The sequence below is a fragment of the Urocitellus parryii genome, chromosome 15, assembly GCF_045843805.1.
Source record: "Urocitellus parryii isolate mUroPar1 chromosome 15, mUroPar1.hap1, whole genome shotgun sequence".
Taxonomy (NCBI): domain Eukaryota; kingdom Metazoa; phylum Chordata; class Mammalia; order Rodentia; family Sciuridae; genus Urocitellus; species Urocitellus parryii.
In genome coordinates, this window is record NC_135545.1 from 42391596 (window position 1) to 42413395 (window position 21800).

General features: G+C 36.8%; 1 protein-coding gene across 2 annotated transcripts in view; it reads left to right on the plus strand.

Moving 5' to 3' along the window:
* Positions 1–21800, plus strand: part of Ctcf (CCCTC-binding factor) — a 49535-nt gene that overhangs the window by 16065 nt on the left and 11670 nt on the right. For both annotated transcript variants that reach the window (XM_026413306.2, XM_026413305.2), the window contains 5 exons: positions 11578–12367; positions 12704–12874; positions 16790–16923; positions 19850–19970; positions 20573–20722. In XM_026413306.2, the coding sequence (XP_026269091.1) occupies positions 11587–12367; positions 12704–12874; positions 16790–16923; positions 19850–19970; positions 20573–20722 (1357 nt within the window). In that variant the 5' untranslated portion in view covers positions 11578–11586. The remainder of the gene's footprint in view (positions 1–11577; positions 12368–12703; positions 12875–16789; positions 16924–19849; positions 19971–20572; positions 20723–21800) is intronic.

Here is a 21800-nt window from a genome sequence, read left to right on the forward strand (position 1 = left end):
AATTTATCAGAGAAGTCATTTTTATGGGGAAAATTTATTTAAGATTTGTGATTAAGAATTTTAGGGGAAGGAAAGGGGATATTGTCATTCAACTAAACTGTATTGTTGCCTTCTGGGCTGGTTTATAAGGATACAGAGCTGGTTGAAGCCCAAACTATGAAGTAAGTACCATTTTCTTTTTATAGAAAAGGAAACAAAGGCGTGTAAAGTAGAATATCCCACTCCAGGGCACATTCATGTTTAGAAAAACCAAAATTGGAATACAGGTCTCTGGTTTTGTGGGGTGTTTTCCTTTGGTACTGGGGATTGAATCCAGGGTACTATACCACTGATCTATATTCCCAGCCCTTTTTTATTTTTCATTTTGAGACAGGGTCTCCCTAAGTTGCCAAGGCTGGCCTCAAATTTGCTATCCTCCTGGGTAGCTGGGATTATAGGCATGCACCACTATGCCCAGCAGGTCTCAGTTTTGGGTTTGTTTGTTTGTTTGTTTGTTTTTTTTTTTTTTTTTTTTTTTGTACCAGGGATTGAACTTCAGGGGCACTTGATCACTCAGCCACATCTCCAGCCCTATTTTGTATTTTATTTAAAGACAAGGTCTCATTGGGTTTCTTAGCACCTCACTTTTGCTGAGGCTGGCTTTGAACTTGTGATCCCCCTGCCTCAGTCTCCTAAGCCACTGGGGTTACAGGCATGCGCTACTGTGGCCATTAGTTCTCTGGTTCTTAATAACTATTCTGACTTTCCCCCCTCCTTTTTAAAAATATAGAACAAATACTTTCCCCATATTAAGTACAGTCTGTCCTCTGTGTGCCATGTCCACAGATTCAGCCAACTGCAAATCACAGATACTCAGGAGGAAAAACTGTGTCTGCACTTAATACAAATAAACTTTTCCTTGTTATTTCCTAAATAATACAGTATAATATCTAATTACATAGTATTTGTATTCTTTTAGGTATTACAAGTAATCTAGAGATGATTTAAAGTATAATGTGGGAGTTTGTACATAGGTTATATAAAAATACTATATCATACCATTTTATACATGAGTGACTTGAACTTTTGCAGACTTTAATATACACATGGGGTGGTGGTTGAATCCTTGAACCATTGAGACAATAATATTATTAAAATATGATACTTAATGTGTACATAATGTTGTATTCCATTTTGTGGGTGTATCATTTTTACCAGTTCTAACAATTCTCCTGTGGTTGGATTTTTAGGTGGTTTATAATTGTTCACTTTGCAAACATGTAATCCTAATAATTCGGGAGGCTGAGGCAGGAGGATCACAACTTCAAGCCTAGTCTCAGCAACTTAGAGATGCCTTAAACAATTTATCAACATCCTGTCTCCAAAAAAAAAAAAAAAAAAAACTTAAAAAGGCTGGGGATGTGGCTCAGTGTTAAAAGCTCCCCTGGGTTCAGTTGGCAATAATAATAATAATACCCTTATAATCCTGTTGCTTTTGAGGCTGGTCTGTCTGTAACTCCTGGGCTCAAGTAATTCTTCTGCTTCAGCCTCCTGAGTGTTAAAACTATAAAAGCATACCTGTAGCTTGGCTAATCTTATTCTTAAAAGTCTGAAATAAAATTACCAATCTTAATATGAATGTTATTTATATAAGTTTTTCATTCACATCTTCAGTACCTTCTGTAGGACTGTGCTGGTTTAATTGCGCCAGGACTAATTTGGAAAGTATCCTTTAAAACAGCTTAGCAGTTTAATAAAGATAAAACTTCCCCATTATTTTAAGTTTCATTTTAACAAGGTTCCTTTTTCTTTTCTTTTTTTTTTTTCCCCCTTCATCTGCCTTTTGTGTGTGTGTGTTCCAAGGGCCTCATGCATACTAAAGAGGCATTCTGCCCCTGAGCTAGCTGCACACCCAGCCCTGCCATTCATATTTCTTTGAGTTCTGTATTTATGTTCTTTGCCCAGTTTCTTCTTTGGGTGTTTATCATTTTCTTACAAGTTTCTGATATTTATATAAGAAAGGTGTTAATGTTTTAGTACAGATATTTTAAAATTTTTGTTCAACATATTTTTGTCATATAGTATTTTTTTTTTACTTGAAGGTGGATCTCAGACATTTTCTCTGATTTATCTATTTCCCATGCTTCAAAACACAGAGCAAAAGATAGCTCATTTTTTTTCTCTAAGTAATTGCAGTTTTTCTGGCATCTTTTATGAAATAGTCCTCTTGTCCCCACTAATTTAAAATGACAACTTTTTAATGTGCTAGTGTTTATTCCTGGATTTTCTTTTCTTTTTTTTTTTTTGTTAGTTGCCTGTGGTAGTGATAATACCATATTAATTATCATGCTTTATGCTATGTTAATGTTTGGCATAGACAGTGACCTTTGTTATTTTTCAGAAATTTTATTGCTATCTTCAATCTTCTGTTTATTTTTTGGCAGATTTTTAATTATTTTATATAAAATGGAAGAAATGGCATCATTACAATGGTTAACATTTCTAGTCATTTCTACAGATTGTAATGTCCCTCCTAAATGGGGTCTTTATGTCTTATGAAGAGTTGTCTTGACAAAGCTCCTACAGATTTTTTTTTAATCATTTTATTATTCGTTTTTAACAAACGGCCCCAGGGATATGGGACCAGGGGAAGGGGGAGGAGGGGAAGCAAGGCTCCAGTCCCACAATCCCTCCCCACCCACCCCTTTCCACATTTTTTTTTTGTAGTTGTAGTTAGATAGCATGCCTTTATTTTATTTGTTTTATTTTTATATGGTGCTAAGGATTTAACCCAGTGCCTCACACATGCAAAGCAAGTGCTCTGCCACTGAGCTATATATAGCCCTAGCCCTTTTTGTTGTTTTTTAAAAAATTTTTAATTTTTAATTATTTTTAAAAAAAATTTTTTTTAGTTGTAGGTGAACACAATACCTTTATTTTATTTTTATGTGCTACTGAGGATCGAACCCAGTGGCTCACATGTGCAAGGTGAGCACTTTACTGCTGAGCTATAACCATACCCCCCCCCCCCAAGTCCCCTCGTCATTGTTTTTTGATATGTTTGTTGTGAGTGGTATAGGTTTATAGTTTAATTTTCTGTAGTTTCTATTTAAAACACATGGGTACAATTGTAAATTTATTTATATGCCCTATTTTTAAGTTCTTTTATATAGCTCACAGAGAATTTGAAAAAATGTATAGAAAATAAAAATAATAATATAAATTTATTTTAGAAACCAGAAAATACAGGGCAGAACAAAAAACGTTATTGCATAGTTCAAGAAGCAATAAATTGATCACAGTGTGGCCAACTAAAAACTAGTACCTGTTACACAGGTCTCACAATGAAAGAAAAAAATTCTTTTGTTGAAAAGTAGCTTTTCCAAGCATTAACTCCAAATGTAATTTCACTGTGTATCCTTTAGTGCAAGCCAAGGGCATAATGCCAAAACAAAACTCAGTGAAAGCAGTTCTGTAGGGGATAAGACCATGTGGTCCAAGAATACCCAGCTTTCTGATGGTCTGGCATAATTCTGGGATAAAGCCTAGAATAGAATGCTGGGTTCCACAGAGAGGTCAAGTCAGATAAGGACAGAAAAGTCTCCTTTGGATTTACTAGTTAAGGGCCATTGCTGGCTTCAGAGCATTTCAGTAGAGTATTAGGGAGCAGAAACCAAATTGGTGTGCTGAGGAGTAGTAGAAGTAAAACTTGGGAGACAGCAAATGTAAATTTGAGCATGGAAGGAATAAAGAGAAAGTGTATACATGGGAAAACTGAGCAGACACTAAATTGGTGGATGATTATTTCTAAACATAGAAATATAAACATCTTTTGGGCTAGGGTTGTGGCTCAGTGTTAGCGCGCTCGCCTAGCATATGTGAGGCCCTGGGTTCGATCCTCAGTACCATATAAGAATAAATAAAATAAAGATATTGTGTCCAGCTAAAAAAATAAATATTAAAAAAAGAAATCTTTTATCTTTTACATGCTTCATTTTTCATTTTCCATAAATGAGACTTGAATAATCTGGGGATAGGGTGTTCCAGAAGTAAATATAAACAACCTGTTTTTATTGGTTCACAAAAGAGATTTGACAAAACTTACAAGATACAACCAACTCAAACAAGGAGAGAGCCACTAAAGAATTAATGGGACACTGTCTCAAAATAAAAAATAAAAAGGGCTGGGTGTATAGCTCAGTAGTTAAGTTCCCCTGGGTTCTATCCCCAGTACCTAAAAATTTAAAAATAAATAAATAAACAGGAAAGAAAGAAAGAGTCTGAAGAAGAAGGGAGGAAATGGATTGGAGCTATTTATAAGGGTGAGGCAGCTAAGAGCGAACGCTGTCCCCAAGGAGTAGGGAGTGAGGCCTGGTCCAGCCTATTGGGTTAGTTATTGATTCAGTGGAGAGACTTGCTTTTCCTGGAGGAAGTTAGATTGAGGGATCTACTGCTTGAAAGGATGCACTGAGATTTCTAAGCAGTGTCTGGGAGAGGTTGGTAGCTTGTCACTTTCTGTTTTGTGTTTCTCTGTAAAAATATTAGTTACTATTTAAGACTTGAATAGATGCTGATATTCACGGACCTAATGCCATTTGTTCTTTTCATAATGAGCAAATACTGTTAGCTCCCCTCCTTGGCAACACAGTTTGTTTCAAGTTGTACTTCTTTATACCAGTTGTTTGTCTACTGTTATAATTCTTTGACTTTTTTTAGGCTGTTTTTAGAAACACTCAGTTTCTAACATTTTAAGTTTTCAGACTCAGAAAGACAAAAGTGGATTTTTCTGTGTTCTTCAGATTGTGTCCTATAAACCCTAACTCTGAGATTAAATGTTTTTCCTCTACTGATTTTATATTGGAATACTTAAGCAGTCTGGGATTATGTAGTATTTGCAGGCAGAGCCACCATTAACATTTACAGCATGTGAATTTTTATTCTTTGTTCTTTAATAACTTTCACAGTAATATCTCTAAGGTAGATGGGGCTTATTCTGTGTTCCCTAAATCCAGACATTGTTATTATCATCCTCTTTGCTGTAATACTAACTATGGGAACTTTGTGGCCTGGAAAACTTCTCTCATTAAAAAAAAAAAAAGTAAAAAGTAATGGTGTTAAAAAAATAATAAAATAAAAAAATAAAATGGTGTCATATGCTCAAAAAAAAAGTAATGGTATAATATAAGTTGGAAAGTCAGATTCTATGCATCAGGGCAGCACCTGAAGTTCTGTGTTTCTAAAAATCTCCAAGGTTACCCCATTTTTGCTGGTCCTGAGACCAGATTTTGAGCAACAAAAGTTTAAAGCTGTGCTATCCAATAAGTACAGTAGCCCCTAGTTCAAATTGAGGTGTGTTATAAAGTACTTAGTATGAAAAAGAATATAAAGTATTTCATGAATAGTTTTTGTATTGATTATGTGTATTGATTACACCTTGAAATGATAATATTTTGGACATGTTGGGTTAAATAAAATAGATTAAAATTAATTTCACTTGTTCATTTTGCCTTTTTAACAAATTTCTTCAAATTATAAATTTTTAAAACACATTTTATATTACACATGTCTCACATTTGTGACTTGCACTGTGTGTGTGTGTGTGTGTGTGTGAGAGAGAGAGAGAGAGAGAGAGAGAGAGGGAGAGAGAGAGAGAGAGAGAGAGAGAGAACTGGGGATTCAACTCTTGGACACTCTACCACTGAGCTACATCTTCAGTTCTTTTAATTTTTTATTTGAGACAGGGTCTCACTAAGTAGCCCAATCTAGCCTCCAGCTTGGGATCCTCTTGCTTCAGCTACTCTTTAGCTACTTGCTTCAGCTTCCTAGGTAGCTCGAATCATAGATGGGTGCCACCACACTTGTTTCACATAATATTTTTATTGAGCAGTGTTGCAATAGAGGATTCCTATTTCCAAAAATAATCCATCTTAGCAATATTGGGTTTGTATACAAAATGATAGTTAAGATTATGCTTAAAGTAGTCTTTAACAACAAGAAATGTAAATGAGATATCTCTATGTCTCTGTCTCTCTCACTCTTTGGAGACGTAGTCTCACTAAGTTGTCCAGGCTGGGCTGGAACTTGTACTCCTAGTACTTCAACCTCCTAAACTTCTGGTTGAGACATTTTTAAGTATAAAACTATAGTTATTTTATCAGCAGAGACATTTGGAGCAAAAGTGATTGCCACAGAACCTCAAGATTTTGTTGTGCTAAGAATGATTTGAGTCTGAGAAGGATAAGAAGGACATAAAGTACACAGTAAAAAAGGGAGATGGCAGTGGGAACTGTGTTCCTATGAATAGACAAACAGCTTGACTGGAGGGGAAAGTGTGTGCTAGAGGAGTGCAGCAAATCAGAAATCTGAATAAATTGTCATAAGGTCAGACAGTGGGGGACCTTGAAATCCAGAAGATATTAAATACATCTTTTCCCCCCCAAAAAAATTAGATACATTTTGATAAGGAATTCAAGCCCTGATGTGAATCTTAACTTTCCTGCCCAAAAAGCATACATTACTTTCCATTGCTGACCACATAAGATTTACTTCACATTTTCACATTTTGTCATTTAAGGCCATCCAAACTATGGTTGTAACCAGCACCCCTTTTACCTTTCCTCTGTCCTGTGCCTTAAGCCAACTCTTTTTTGGGGGGTGGGGAGGATCTCTGTACTGAGGATGGAACTGAAGGCACTGTACTACTGAGCTATATCCCCAGCTCTTTCAGGTTGGTTTTTTTTTTTTTTTTTTTTTTTTTGAGACAAGGTATTGCCAGTTGTCAAGTTTGGCCTCAAATTTACAGTCCTCCCTCAGCCTCTCCAGTAGCCAGTGCCACCAAACCTGGCAATTCTTACCCTTCCTTATAAGTTCTTTATTTTACCTAAAGCTCTTAACACCTTTTTCCCAAAAACACATACATACTCCAGACTGTCTATGTACCCTGCTCATGTTTCAGGATTCCATTCCAGTTCCACATTTGGGCAGCATTTTGCTCCATAGCTGATTGTTATCTTTCTCTAAACCTTCCTAATCTTACCTTGAATTTTTGTACCATTTTTGTCCTGAACTTGTAGACTGCAGAAACAGGCCTTGCCTATCTCTCTCCAGTCTTTGTGCTGCCTTATAGTTAGTCCTGCCTTAAGGAACCATTTCTCACTGCTAGTGGACACAGAGCTTGCACAGATAACTGGAAAAGTATATCTCTAATAGAAGTAGCAAAAGCTTTGTTTGAAACTAAGCCAAGATGTAAAAACACTTTAAATATTAATTTGGAAGTAAACTTTTATTTTTTCTTGTTTATTTTTGTACTGGAGATGGAACCCAGGGGTGCTGTAACACTGAACCACACCCTCAGCCCTTTTTATTTTTCATTTTGAGACGGGGTCTCTATAATCTGCTAAAGCTGGCCTTGAACTTGCTATCTTCCTGATGCAGCCTCTCCAGTCACTGAGATTACAGTTGTGTGCAGCCACACCTAGTTATACTTATGTTTTGGTAAGGTTATAGAGTATTGTTTTGGGGACTGGGGATATAGCTCAGTGGTAGAGCACTTGCATAGTACGTGTGAGGCACTGGTTCACTCCTCAGCACCACATAAAAAAATAATAATAATAAAAATAAATAAAAGGTTTTATGTCCATCTACAACTAAAGATATATCTTCTAAAAAAGTATAGCAATATTTTTTTAGGTTGGCCTCAAATTTAAAGTCCTCCTTCAGCCTCCTGAGTAGCCTATGCCACCAGACCTGACAATTCTTACCCTTTTTAATAAGATTATTTATTTAACCTAAAGCCCTTAATACATTTTCCCCCGAAACACATACACACTGAATTAGATTATTGCTCAGACCCATTTTCTTCTTAGGAATGTGAGTACTCTCTACTCCCAGGACTTCAGATCCACAATATATGAGTTGGCTGATTATTTTCTGTTATATTTTCAATTTGGTTAGCATTTATTTAGTAATTACCAACCTAGTCACAGTATTGAGTAAAAACCACTTGTTAGATGTACTTCTTGTCCTCGGGGAACTCATGGTCTCATCTAAGAGAAAGACTAATGTCAAGTTGATGATAGAACACTGGAGGCTGTGTTGTATGCTGGCTACAAACAAGGCTAGTAGAGTCTGAATCTAAGTTCTGATTCTGGCTTCAAAAAAACAGGATGGAAAACAATGACAGAGAAATGGGGAAATGTTGCTCAGTGGGTATACAGTTTCAGTTATTTTAATATGAATATGTTCTATAGACCTGCTATACTACATAGTACCTATAGTTAATAATGTGGTATTCTGCAGTTTGAATATGAAAAGAGATTAATTAGATCTCATGCTAAATATTCTTAGCATGAAAAACTAAATAAATCCTTCAGCAATATAAGGAAATTTTTTAGGTGATGTTTAGTACCTTGATGTTGGTTCATTATCACACACATACCAGGATGTATTTATATCTACCACAAACATAACATCCAAACAAATTCAAAATGAATAATTTTTTAAAATATATCAGTTATACCTTAATCTTTTCTAAAAACTTTTGACAGCATGTTTTGTTTTCTATTTTTTTTAATTTTTTAGTTGTAGATGGACACAGAAACCTTTATTTTATTTATTTATTTTTATGTGGTACTGAAGATTGAACCCAGTGCCTCACATGTGCTAAGCAAGCGCTCTACCACTGAGCCACAACCCCAGCCCTTACAGTATGTTTTCTAAGGTGGAAATTAGCTTAAAGACAGCAAGGTAAAGGGCTAGAGGTATAGTTCAGTGAGTTGCTGGGTTCAGTCCTGGGCATCAAGATAAAAATAAAATAGCAAGATAATTCCCCAGCAACAACAAAAAACAACAACAGGGGCTGGACATGGTAATACATGCCTATAATCCCAGTAGCCTGGGAGGCTGAGGCAGAAGGAGTTTGAGTTCAAAGCTAGCTTCAGCAACTTAGCAAGACCTTGTCTCTAAATAAAATACAAAAAGGGCTGGGGATGTGACTCAGTGGGTAAGGGCCCCTGGTACCAAAAAACAGAGGAGGCTCTCTACTGGTGTTTATAAATAGATGTAAGAGATATAAACAGTTTGGCCAGGATAATCCCAGCAACTCTGGAGGCTGACACATGAGGATCATGAATTCACAGCCAGCCTCTGCCACTTAGTGAGGCCCTAAGCAACTTAGCAAGACCCAGTCTCAGAAAATAAAAGGACTTGGCATGAAGCTCAGGAGTAAAGCACCCTTGAGTTAATTCTCAGTTTGAAAAGGGGGCTATGGGACTGGGGTTGTGGCTCAGTGATTGAGTACTTGCATAGCATGTGTGAGGAACTGGGTTCAATCCTCAGCACCACATAAAAATAAATAAATAAAATAAAGATGTTATGTTCGTCTACAACTAAAAAAAAAAAATACAGTTGTTATTGTTTGTGGTGGTGGGGATTGCTAGGTGAGTACTTCATCCCTGAACTACATTTCTAGACCTAAGATTGATTGATCGATTGATTTTTAGGTACAGAGGATTGAACTCAGGGGCACTTGACCACTGAGCCACATCCCTATCCCTATTTTGTATTTTATTAGAGATCGGGTCTCACTGAGTTGTTTAGCACCTCACTAAATTGAACTCGATCCTCTTGCCTCTGCCTCTGAGCCTCTGGGATTACAGGAGTGTGCCACCACACCCAGCCCTAAGATTTATTTTTTAATACACCTATTTTTAATTGACAAATAAAAATTATACATATTTATATTGTACATGGTGTTTTGAAATATGTATATGTTGTGGAATGACTAAATCAAGCTAATTAACATACAGATTACCTCACATACTTCTATTTTTATTTTTTTTATTTTTTTTAGTTCTGGATGGACACAATGTCTTTATTTTGTTTGTTTATTTTTATGTGGTACTGAGGATCGAACCCAGTGCCTCACATGTGCAAGGCAAGGGCTCTGCTCTGCCACTTGCCAGCCTCTCATATACTTCTATTTTGCATTGAGAAAACTTAAAATCTATTCAGTGAGCCAGGTGTGGTGGTGCATACCTATAATTCCTGCAACTCGGGAGACTAAGGTAGGAGAATCACAAGTTCAAAGCTAGCTTCAGCAACTTAGTAAGACCTTGTCTCAAAATAAAAAAACTAAAAAGGGCTGGAAATGTGGTTCAGTGGTTAAGCCCCCCTTGGTTTAATCCTTGCCCCCCCTCCCCGAAAAAATTCTTCTCAGTGATTTTGTACCTAGTTATTAATTATAGTCTCCTAATTATATAGTAGGTCTCTCTTTTTTAAAGCATTTAATCTTTGCGTCTTTCTTAGGATTATGTTTTAGTTGTCGGTGAACCTTTATTTTATTTATTTATATGTGGTGCTGAGAATTGAACCCAGTGAGCACATGTTAGGCAAGTACTCTACCACTGAGCTATAACCCCAGACCACTATTTGTTTTTATGTGGTGCTAAAGATGGAACCCTGTGCTCACCTGTGCTAGGCAAGCACTCTACCACTAAGCTACAATCCCATTACCCATATAGAAGGTCTCTTGAACTTACTCATCCTAAATGAAATTTTGTGAAAAGCAGTTATAGCTGTGCTCCCCCTTATGCCATCAATGTCACCTGGACAGGACAAATTTTATATATTTTTGACCATCTTTTCCCAAAAATGTGTAAGATTTAAGCTAGTTTTGTTAATAATTCTTTAGTATCATCAAATATCCAGAGTTGCACAGGGCATGCCTGAGACTCTGGAGGCTGAGGCAGGAGGACTACAAATTCCAGGAAAGCCTCAATAATTTAGTGAGACCCTCATAAGCTTAGCAAGAAATTGTCTACAACAGGAAATAAAAAATAACTGGGAATGTAGCTCAGTGGTAAAGCACCCTTGGATTCAACCCCCAACACACACACAATTTTTTTTAAATTCAGAGTTGAAATTTCTAGTTGTTTCATGTCATTTTTAAAATCATTTATTGGTTTGAAGGTTCATATATTGTTAGCAGTTGCTATCCTTTGTATCAGAGTTTCTCTCCCTCAGAACTGTTGACATTTTGGGCCAGATCATTCTTCATGGTGGATTGACCTGTTCCTTGTAGAATGTTTAGTAGCATTTGTCCCCACTGGTTACAAGTAGTAACAGCCCACCCTAGTAGTAGCAACTAGCAATGTCTCCAGACCTTGCCAAACATCCCTGGAGGCAAAATCATCTAGGTTGAGAACTTTAAGTTGATAGGTTGTCTCTCCAACCTTCCTGGTTTTTTCTTCTGGTTGTTTATTTGCAGAAAAAATACAAACTAATCCTTCATTGTTTCCCCTTAAATTGGGACTTTGCTGATGTCATCCTTGCGATATAATTTAACATTCTCTGTTGTCTCTTTCCTGTTAATTGGTAGTTGGATCGAGACTCTTGGTTCAGATTTTTTGTTTTGTTTTGTTTTGATTGACAAGATTGCATCATAGATGACACTTTTTCTTCTATCAGGAGGCATATAATGTCTGCTAAACAGCCATTGGTGCTTAATTCATTTACTGGAGTTCTTTTTTGTTTTAAAATGTATGTTTTCATTTGACAAACTTTATCTTAAATAATAATCTGTGTTTTCCCTTGATAAAGGAAGGGGATATGGAAGGTGAGGCGGTTGAAGCCATTGTGGAGGAGTCTGAAACTTTCATTAAAGGAAAGGAGAGAAAGACTTACCAGCGACGCCGGGAAGGGGGCCAGGAAGAAGATGCTTGCCACTTACCCCAGAACCAGACCGATGGGGGTGAGGTGGTCCAGGATGTCAATAGCAGTGTACAGATGGTAATGATGGAACAGCTGGATCCTACCCTTCTTCAGATGAAGACTGAAGTAATGGAGGGTACAGTGGCTCCAGAAGCAGAGGCTGCTGTAGATGATACCCAGATAATAACCTTGCAGGTTGTAAATATGGAGGAACAGCCTATAAACATAGGAGAGCTTCAGCTTGTTCAAGTACCTGTTCCTGTGACTGTACCTGTTGCTACCACTTCAGTAGAAGAACTTCAGGGGGCTTATGAGAATGAAGTGTCTAAAGAGGGCCTTGCAGAAAGTGAACCCATGATATGTCACACCTTACCTTTGCCTGAAGGGTTTCAGGTGGTGAAAGTGGGGGCCAATGGAGAGGTGGAGACACTAGAGCAAGGGGAACTTCCACCTCAGGAAGATCCAAGCTGGCAAAAAGACCCTGACTATCAGCCACCAGCCAAAAAAACAAAGAAAACCAAAAAGAGCAAACTGCGTTACACAGAGGAGGGCAAAGATGTGGATGTGTCTGTCTACGATTTTGAGGAAGAACAGCAGGAAGGTCTGCTGTCAGAGGTTAATGCAGAGAAAGTTGTTGGTAATATGAAGCCTCCAAAGCCAACAAAAATTAAAAAGAAAGGTAAAATGAATTTATCCATAATAATCTCATCATTTTGGGATAAAGCGTACAACAATTCATATATAAGTTGTATTTTATGAAATGTATTTTTTAAGGTTAGTATCTGGATACCAGTTTTTTTTAACCAGTCTAATAGAAGTTTTTTCCAGATGAAGTTCTTTTTTTGTAAGTCCTAAAAGAAAAAGAAGTTAATCTATTAATGATGAGATAATTTTAATTTAGTATGATTGAGTTCATTATAAAGGTGAATAATATATATTTGTAAGAATTAAGAATTGGGATTAATTTTAACACCTTGAAACCCTGCAGCAAGTAAGTGTTTTATTTTGTATATAGGTGTAAAGAAGACATTCCAGTGTGAGCTTTGCAGTTACACGTGTCCACGGCGTTCAAATTTGGATCGTCACATGAAAAGTCACACTGATGAGAGACCACATAAGTGCCATCTCTGTGGCAGGGCATTCAGAACAGTCACCCTCTTGAGGAATCACCTTAACACACACACAGGTGCCGGATAAGAATGTGGGGGCTACAACATGATAAAGGTTAAAACTTGGGTTTTATCTAAGCTGATTGAAATAGGAAGTTAAAGAAGGAAGATTTTTTTTGTTGTGTCCTTTTTGTAATCTTGACTTTACCATAAGTAGGTACGCTGTAGTTACATTAGTTAAATGCAAATGTCAAGAAAGCTTAGTGAGGGCCCAGCACAGCGTGCCTGTAATCCCAGCGACTTGGGAAGCTGAGGCAGGAGAATCGCAAGTTCAGAGCCACCCTCAGCAGTTAAATTGGCACTTAGCAACTCAGTGAGACTTCATCTCTAAATAAAATATAAAAAAGGGCTGGGGATGGGCTCAGTGGTTAAGCACCCCTGGGTTCAATTCCCACTACCAAAAAAAAAAAAGATGAGTGGGATATAATCCAAATGATACAAGGATGATGATCCAGAAAAAGATTATCACAGTTTCCTGGAATAATTCCTGAAGACTTAACCATGATGTTGTGAGGTTTTTTGTTGTTGTTTTGTTTTTGTCAAATTTGTTTTAGGGTTTTTTTGTTTTGTTTTATTGTTATTTATTTTGAAACACGGACTTGAGGCTGTACTCAAACTTGCAGTCCTCCTGCCTCAGCCTCTCAAGTGTCAGGTGTGCACCACAATATCCAGCTGTGTTGTTGAGGTTTAGCAACAATGACACACACACAAAAGCAGTTCGGGGCTGGGGATATAGCTCAGTTGGTGGAGTGCTTGCCTTGCATGCACAAGACCCTGGGTTAAATCCCCAGCACCACAAAAAAAAAAAAAAAACAATGACAAAAAATTATCTCATACAGTCTCAGGTAACAAATGCCTGCATTATGAAAAAGAATATTAGAAATAGAAGTAAAATTTTACCTTTGTAAGAACTGGCATTTTCTGTTCCTGGTTGTTTTACCACAAGGAAAGATAAGTAATTCATAATCTGAGAATGGCAAGTTTAAGGCATCTTTCTGATAGTTTGGACATTCATTTATTTAAGTGCCAGACATACTTTAATGGAATGTTCAGATATTCTATTATAGCTTTTTGTTGGTTATAGACAGGTTATAGTGGAGAGATTTCTGCACTAGGTTTCTTTATTAGTCTGTTTTGGACACTTTGTATTTTCAGTGTAGTATTTGGTTATAAGTTCTCTCAACTTGGTTTTTCATGCAGAATAGTTTCTTCTATCCATAGTCTCTACCTCAAGCATAATAGTTTTTCTTCTCTCGTTGTTCTCCACCTTATTTTATATGACAACTCTGTGTGTGTGTATGTGTAGGAGGGAACTAGAGATTTGATGTAGGGGTACTTTATCAACTTACCATTCTTCTACCTTAACCTCCTGAATCTCTGGTACTACTCTTGTTTTTGATGTCCTGGTTGCCAGATGAATGAGTGTCTGTTGGCCTACAATCAATAAGTTTTACACAAATATATTCTTTGCTAGTGTGACTTAGTCATTTTATAACATCCCTCTAGATTTTACTTATATGTTTTGGTTTGTTTTTGTGTTTTTTTAGTTGTAGATGGACACAATACCTTTATTTATTTTCATGTGATACTGGGGATGGAATCCGGCACCTCACATGTGCTAGACAAGCTCTCCACCACTGAGCTACAAACCCAGCCCGATAATATGATTTATTTGATGCTCTGAAGATACTATAACAGGAGCATTAAATTAAAGTAGTTTTACCCTGTATTAAGACAAGCTAAGATGGGTGTACTTGGATATAGGTACTCTGTCCTGATTTAGACCTCAGCTTTGAGAATAAGTTCAGTAGGTTCCCCAGAGCTGTTTTGGTAGGACTGATTCATCCTACTAACAAGCCTCTAACATTCAGGTATGTATCCATTTTCTAAATGCAGTTGTAATACATTCTAGAGGGCACCCTTGCCTATGTCAGGATGTTAAAGCAAATGAAAGGTGACTTGGTGAACATGGACCTTCAGCAGAGGGACATAGGTGGTCATATGGTATAGCCTGATGGAAACCCCTGCTCCACACTTGTGTCCACTTCTTTGCTAATTGCCATGTTTGTTTCTACCAGAGACAGGCCTCTTAACTCCGTGCTAGATAATACTAGGTGAACACCACAAGTTAATTTTCAGCTTACCTTGTCCTAACAGAAATGAATGTTGCTTTCCTTTTCTTCATGTTTGTTTTAATTTATTTACCTGTACCACCAGACTACGTACATCACAGAAAGAACTCTCTCTTTCACTCTTATATCTTCAGTGGTACCAAAGAAGCAAATTGAGCAAATAAATGTCCCGGAATTTCTTAGTTCCTATAATACTCTAGTCAAACTTTGTATTCCAGGATTCTCTTCATTTTCTTAATCATTTCTATGTATGGCTAATCCCATTCATTACATTGTGACACTTCCTGATTCCATTCTCAAAGGTAGCCTTTATTTTCTTTTTTCTTTTTAATTTTTTTTAATATTTGGTATTATCTGTTGTCAACCTTTACCTGCTGTCCACAATTAGAGAGAGTTCCTAGTATCTGAGTAAGTCTATAAAAATAGCACTGTGTTATGCTGTCAGCCTTATTTGCAAAGTAGCTGGAAAAGATCAGTTATAGAACTACTATGTGAGGGTATATTAAAATCACTAAGATTTTTTTCAGCAAAAACAAGAGATATAGAGGATATGATATTCATTAAAAATGTTTAAATACAGCCAGACATAGTGGTGTGCACCTGAAATCCTAGTGATTTAAGAGACTTTGGCAAAAGGATCACAAGTTCAAGGCCAGCCTTAGTGAGACCCTATCTCAGAATAAAAGGAAGAATGGCTTGGAATGTAGCTCAGTGGCAGAGTACCCCTGGGTTGAATCCCTACTGCCCCCCAAAAGTTTAAATATTGAATGAATTGACATTCAGATTACAGAACATTAAATATGGATATACTTTAAAAAGTAGTCTGTAGAAATTACATAAAAAGCAGGACTACTTTGTAAAGTCTTTGAAAGTTTGTGCTGGGTGCAGTGGTACATGCCTGTAATCCCAAAGGCTCAGGAGGCTGAGACAGGAGGATCTTGGGTTCAAAACCAGTCAGCAATTTAGCAAGGCCCTAAGCATCTCAAAGGGCTGAGGATGTGGCTCAGTGGTTAAGTCCCCCTGGGTTCAATTCCCAGTACCAAACAAAAAAAGAAGAAGAAGAACAAGAAAACAAATTTGTGTGTTTGTGTTGAAAGAAAAAAGTTTCAGGATATGGACAGTCCAGTGGCCCTGTTATTTATAATCATAAAACAATAAGATTTAATGAATAATGATCTAGTCAGATCCATTAATTCTGTGACCTATATTTGATAAAACATAACAGTTATATATTTTATTTAGCAAGGATTGAAGCAGATGTAGTTTTTATTAACTTTTAATCCATAGTGACCAGGATATTCACAAAACAGAGATAAGAAGGATTTTATGTCCAAAGGCAACAGATTGAAGTGAGTAATTAAGAGAAACTGAAACCAGACATGTTGACACATGCCTGTAATCCCAGCATCTCAGGAAGCTGAGGCAGGAAGATTGCAAGATGACCTCAGCAGCTTTGGGAGACCCTGGTTCAAAATAAAAAGAGCTGGGAATGTAGTTTAGCAGTTAAGCACTGCTGGGTTCAATCCCTAGCACTGAAAAAGAGAGAGAGAGAGAGAGAGAGAGAGAGAGAGAGAGAGAGAGAATAAATAATAAAGTTTGGCAAGTGTTTTCACATCCTGAGACTAATGTTTTAAATTCAGCTGGATCTTCCCACAATTTGTAGAGGTATTCTCAGTCTAATGCAGAATTGAAGGGATGACTAGGATCCAATCTCATGCACTAATTCTGTTCCACACATTGAACTCTCTATTACTAACTGCCCTTTTCCTTGTTCTTCCTCTTATCCCCTCATTTCTGTAGGTACTCGTCCTCACAAGTGCCCAGACTGCGACATGGCCTTTGTGACCAGTGGAGAATTGGTGCGGCATCGTCGTTACAAACACACCCACGAGAAGCCATTTAAGTGTTCCATGTGTGATTATGCCAGTGTAGAAGTGAGTGTTCAGCTCCTTGTTAGAACCTTTCTTAAGGAAGTAGATCATGATTTCAGTTTGAAGATAATAAAAATCTGAAATGCCTTTAAGATGAGGTAGAAAATCTAGTAGATTATTAACAGTCAAATACACACAGCCTTCCCTAAAAAAAAATTGTAATGACTATGAAATTTTTACTTATTGGGGCTGGGGATGTGGCTCAAGTGGTAACTCGATCGCCTGGCACGTGCGGGGCACTGGGTTCGATCCTCAGCACCACTTTAAAAAAACCAAAAATGTTGTATCCACCGAAAACTAAAAAATAAATATTAAAAAAGTCTCTCTCTCTCTCCTCTCTCTTTAAAAAGAAAAAAAAAAGAAATTTTTACTTATTAAAATTGAGTACAGATTCCATATGTTATTGTAGGCAAGTTCTACTAAACTTTGAAGAAATAAATAATTATACCTAAATCACTTGGAAGGTTTAGGGCTGAGGATGTGGTGGTAGACCACTTAGGTGTAGCCCTGGGTTCAATCCCCAGCACTTGTGGGTAGGAGGAAAGAATGTTTTACTAATTTTACTATTTGAGGCTATTCTCTTGTCAAAACTGGATAGGGATACTACCAAAAAGAAAACTATATTATTTTCACAGAGAAGCAAAAAATATTAACCAAGGGGCTGGGGATATAGCTCGGTTGGTAGAGTGCTTGCCTCACATGCACAAGGCCCTGGGTTCGATCGCCAGCACCACCAAAAAAAAAAAAAAAAAAAGATTCACTTCAATAAACCAAATTTATTTTTTTAAAAAACCAAATTAACCAAATCTAATAATGTACTTAAGAGTAAATGATTATTTGAGTGTATCTGTGGCACAAGTATATGAAATTATTTTTAATAATTAGGAAATTATTGATAATACAGTACATGAGTGGCTAAAGAAAAATTATATGACCATTTCTGTAGGTATCTAAGGGGAAAAACTATAAAATTCAATTCTTGTTACTATATGAAGTCCCTATAGGTTAAAAGTAAAAACTTCTTGAGCTGGGGCTGGGGCTCAGCAGTAGAGTGCTTGTCTCCCATGTGTGAGGCCCTGGGTTCCACCCTCAGAACCACATAAATAAAATAAAGGTATTGTGTTCACCTACTATTTTTTTTTTTAATTTTCCTTATTTAAAAAAAAAGCAGAAACTTCTTTAATATGAGTCAGGCATATATTATCAAAAACCTATAGTAAACCCACCCTAATAACTCTGAAATATTGAAAGTGTTCCCATTAAAATCTGGAACAAAATGATTTATTCATTCCTACTAGAAATTCTAGCTAATTGAAGAAAATAAGAAATGAATTATAAATGGAAAGACAAAGCAGTCATTTTTTTTCAGATATACTTGTTTGCTGATGAAATCCAAAATTATCAGCTCAATGACTTAGAGCAGGAAGAGTGGTAAGGAAGAAGAGTAGAGTGATCAGACACAGAAAGATACAGAAATCAGTCATTTTTCCCCCAGTGCTAGGGATTCAAAACAGGTCTTTGCACATGCTGAGCAAATGCTCTTACAACTGAGCTATGTCTCCATCCCCTAGAAATCGGTAGTATGTAGATTGAGTATTTATAACCTGAAATGCTTGGGACTAGAAATATTTCATATTTCTTGAAAATTTTTTTGAATCTTGGAATGTTTGTGTATATTTAAAGACTATAGGACCCAAGTCTAAACACAAAAGTTCATGTACGTTTGGTATACAGCTTTTATATACATAGACTAAAAATAATTTTATACAGTATTTTTAGTATGTATCTCTTTTGACTGTGACCCATTATTTATGAGGTCAGGTGTGGCATTTTCCACTTGATAACGTCATGTCAGTGCTCAAAGTTTTGAATTTGGGGTCTGGAGGTGTAACTTTGTGATAGAGTACTAAGAGAGAGAGAGAGAGAAACATTCAGTAATGCTGCTAGCATAGTTATCTGACCACTTACCAAGTGTGAAAGTTTAGTGTATTACATAATTACAATAGTGTTTTTCTTAAAATCAGAATACTTTAAAAATTTTGAGTGAAAGATTTAGTGAGGGTTGGGGTTGTGGCTCAGTGGTAGCATGCTTGCCTAGCAGGCATGAGGCACTAGGTTCAAATCTCAGCACCACATAAAAATAAAGACAATAAAGTCCATCAACAACTAAAAAAATATTAAAAAAAAAAAAAAAAGATTTAGTGAGTGTTCAAAGCACTTAGAGTCAACTTTGAAAGTCAGTTTGGGATAGAGTACCCAGTAGGAGACTTAAACAATAGAAAGTGATGAGGAAGAGAAATGAGATGCCCGTAGAGCCCAGCTTGGCTAGGAAATGCTTATGACATGGAAGAAGAAATTAAATCACACACTTGGATTTGAATTTTGGAGAAAATTGATCCATAAGTAGACATGGATTTTTAAAGATTTTTACAGAAGGGGCTGGAGATGTGGCTCAGCGGTAGCGCGCTCACCTGGCATGCGTGCGGCCTGGGTTCGATCCTCAGCACCACATACCAACAAAGATGTTGTGTCCGCCGAGAACTAAAAAATAAATATTAAAAAAAAAAAAAAGATTTTTACAGAAAATTTCACATATAGAGAAGAACTTGAGATATAACTTAGTGGTAAGGTCCTAGAACAGTAGCAGAAAGGAGATATATGTGGAAGAGCATACTACTCCCCCACATACCTGTCTTCTAGCTTAAATAAATATTGGTGATCAATCTTGACTTACCTAGGCCCCTTTCCATTTACTCCCTTCCCTTAGAATATGATAGGGCTTTGGAGGCAAATAATGAATGGAAAGAAATATCTTTTCAACTTTTTCTAGCTTCAGAACCCAAAACTAAGCTTTTGTGCCTAACCCACAGTGCTCATGTTAAAATCTATTAATAGAAGTGTAAGTGATTTGGTTACTTTCATATTTCAGGTCAGCAAATTAAAACGTCACATCCGCTCTCATACTGGAGAGCGCCCGTTCCAGTGCAGTTTGTGCAGTTATGCCAGCAGGGACACATACAAGCTGAAAAGGCACATGAGAACCCATTCAGGTAGGACTTCTCCCTTGTTATTAATGAGCTGCGTTTATCCCATGGGATCCTGTGAACTACCACATGGTCCCATGCCTGTTTGAATGGAAGGCTGCTAACAAAGGCTCTGGCATATCATCTGAATTACTACTTCAAAAAAGAGAGTAGATGTTGCTTTGTTCAGCTTGAGTTGTTCTACAACATGGAAATAGTATTTTTGAGAGAGAAATAGTATGAAATTTTAAAATCTAGAGTTTTTACTCTAAAAGTCTGGATATATAATCTTAACTTTTATGTTCAGTTTGCCAAAGTAGTCTCTTTTTCTAAAAAGGAAAAGTTGTAGATCCTCTGCCTAGTTGCCCACAAAGGTAAGCATTGCTATAAAGAACTACCTTTTTCCTAATGTGAAGAATTCCATATCAGAGCTGGGTAGAGGCAGCCTTTAGCAGTTTAGGATTTGTCATCTCTGAAGATACGAACAAGCTGGGTGCTGAGACTGAGTTTTAGCTTTCCAAAAAAGACCTGGAAATTCTGTGGCCCAACATATCAGCCACTTCTGTTACCCTCCAACTAAATCATAGTATTTATTCATTTAATTTGTTCATTCTGTATTTCCTTTTAAGGAGAAAAACCTTATGAATGTTATATTTGTCATGCTCGGTTTACCCAGAGTGGTACCATGAAGATGCACATCTTACAGAAGCACACAGAAAATGTGGCCAAATTTCACTGTCCCCACTGTGACACTGTCATAGCCAGAAAAAGTGATCTGGGTAAGTAAATTTACTAGAGGCAAATTAAAAACATTTTTTGAATGATTCATAAAAATATGAAGACATAAATAACTTTACCTTCTAACTCTTAAAATGTCTTGTGTATATGGCCCTGCCATTTATTGAAAAATTGCTTAGCTGCTATTTTTCTTTTCTTTTCTTTTTTTTTTTGAGAGAGAGAGAGAGAGAATTTTTAATATTTATTTTTCAGTTCTCGGCGGACACAACATCTTTGTTTGTATGTGGTGCTGAGGATCGAACCCGGGCCGCACGCATGCCAGGCGAGCGCGCTACCGCTTGAGCCACATCTCCAGCCCCTATTTTTCTTTTCTTTCATCTTCTCTCTTCCTACAGTGAAGCTATGAAATCCTGTCCTGAATATAAATCATAAATAAATTGATGGAAACTAATGAGAGGAAACAATATACCTTGAATTACTAGCTTTCTTTCCCCATATAGGAAAGTGACATACTATAATTCAAAGTAAGGTTGAGCCACTTCAGATTTTTCAGAACATTTGTAGTTTCTCTAAATAATTGAATTGCTTTGTTGGTAACTATTCTTTTAGTGGTCTAACTATTCTCATAAATAAATAAGCTAGAGTTTGCATAGAAGTAGAGTTTAAATCCAGGCATGGTTGCACACTCCTATAATCCTAGTGACTGGAAGCTAAGGCTGGAGAATCACAAGTTCAAGGCCAGTCAAAGCAATTTAATGAGACCCTGTCTCAAAATAAAAGGGAATGGGGGATACAGTTCAATTGTAGAGCATACCCTGATTTGATCCCTAAGACCAAAAAAAAAAAAAAGACAACTTATTTTTCAATAACAAATTTTATTTTTTTTAATTTATTTTTTTAAAAAAGAGAGAGAGAATTTTTAAATATTTTTATTTTTTAGTTTTCGGCGGACATAACATCTTTATTTGTATGTGGTGCTGAGGATTGAACCCGGGCTGCATGCATGCCAAGCAAGCGAGCCACCGCTTGAGCCACATCTCCAGCCCTCAATAACAAATTTTAGTGTGACCTGTATTTTAAATTATGGTCACCTAGATTTCTCCCTTTAATTTTCTTATT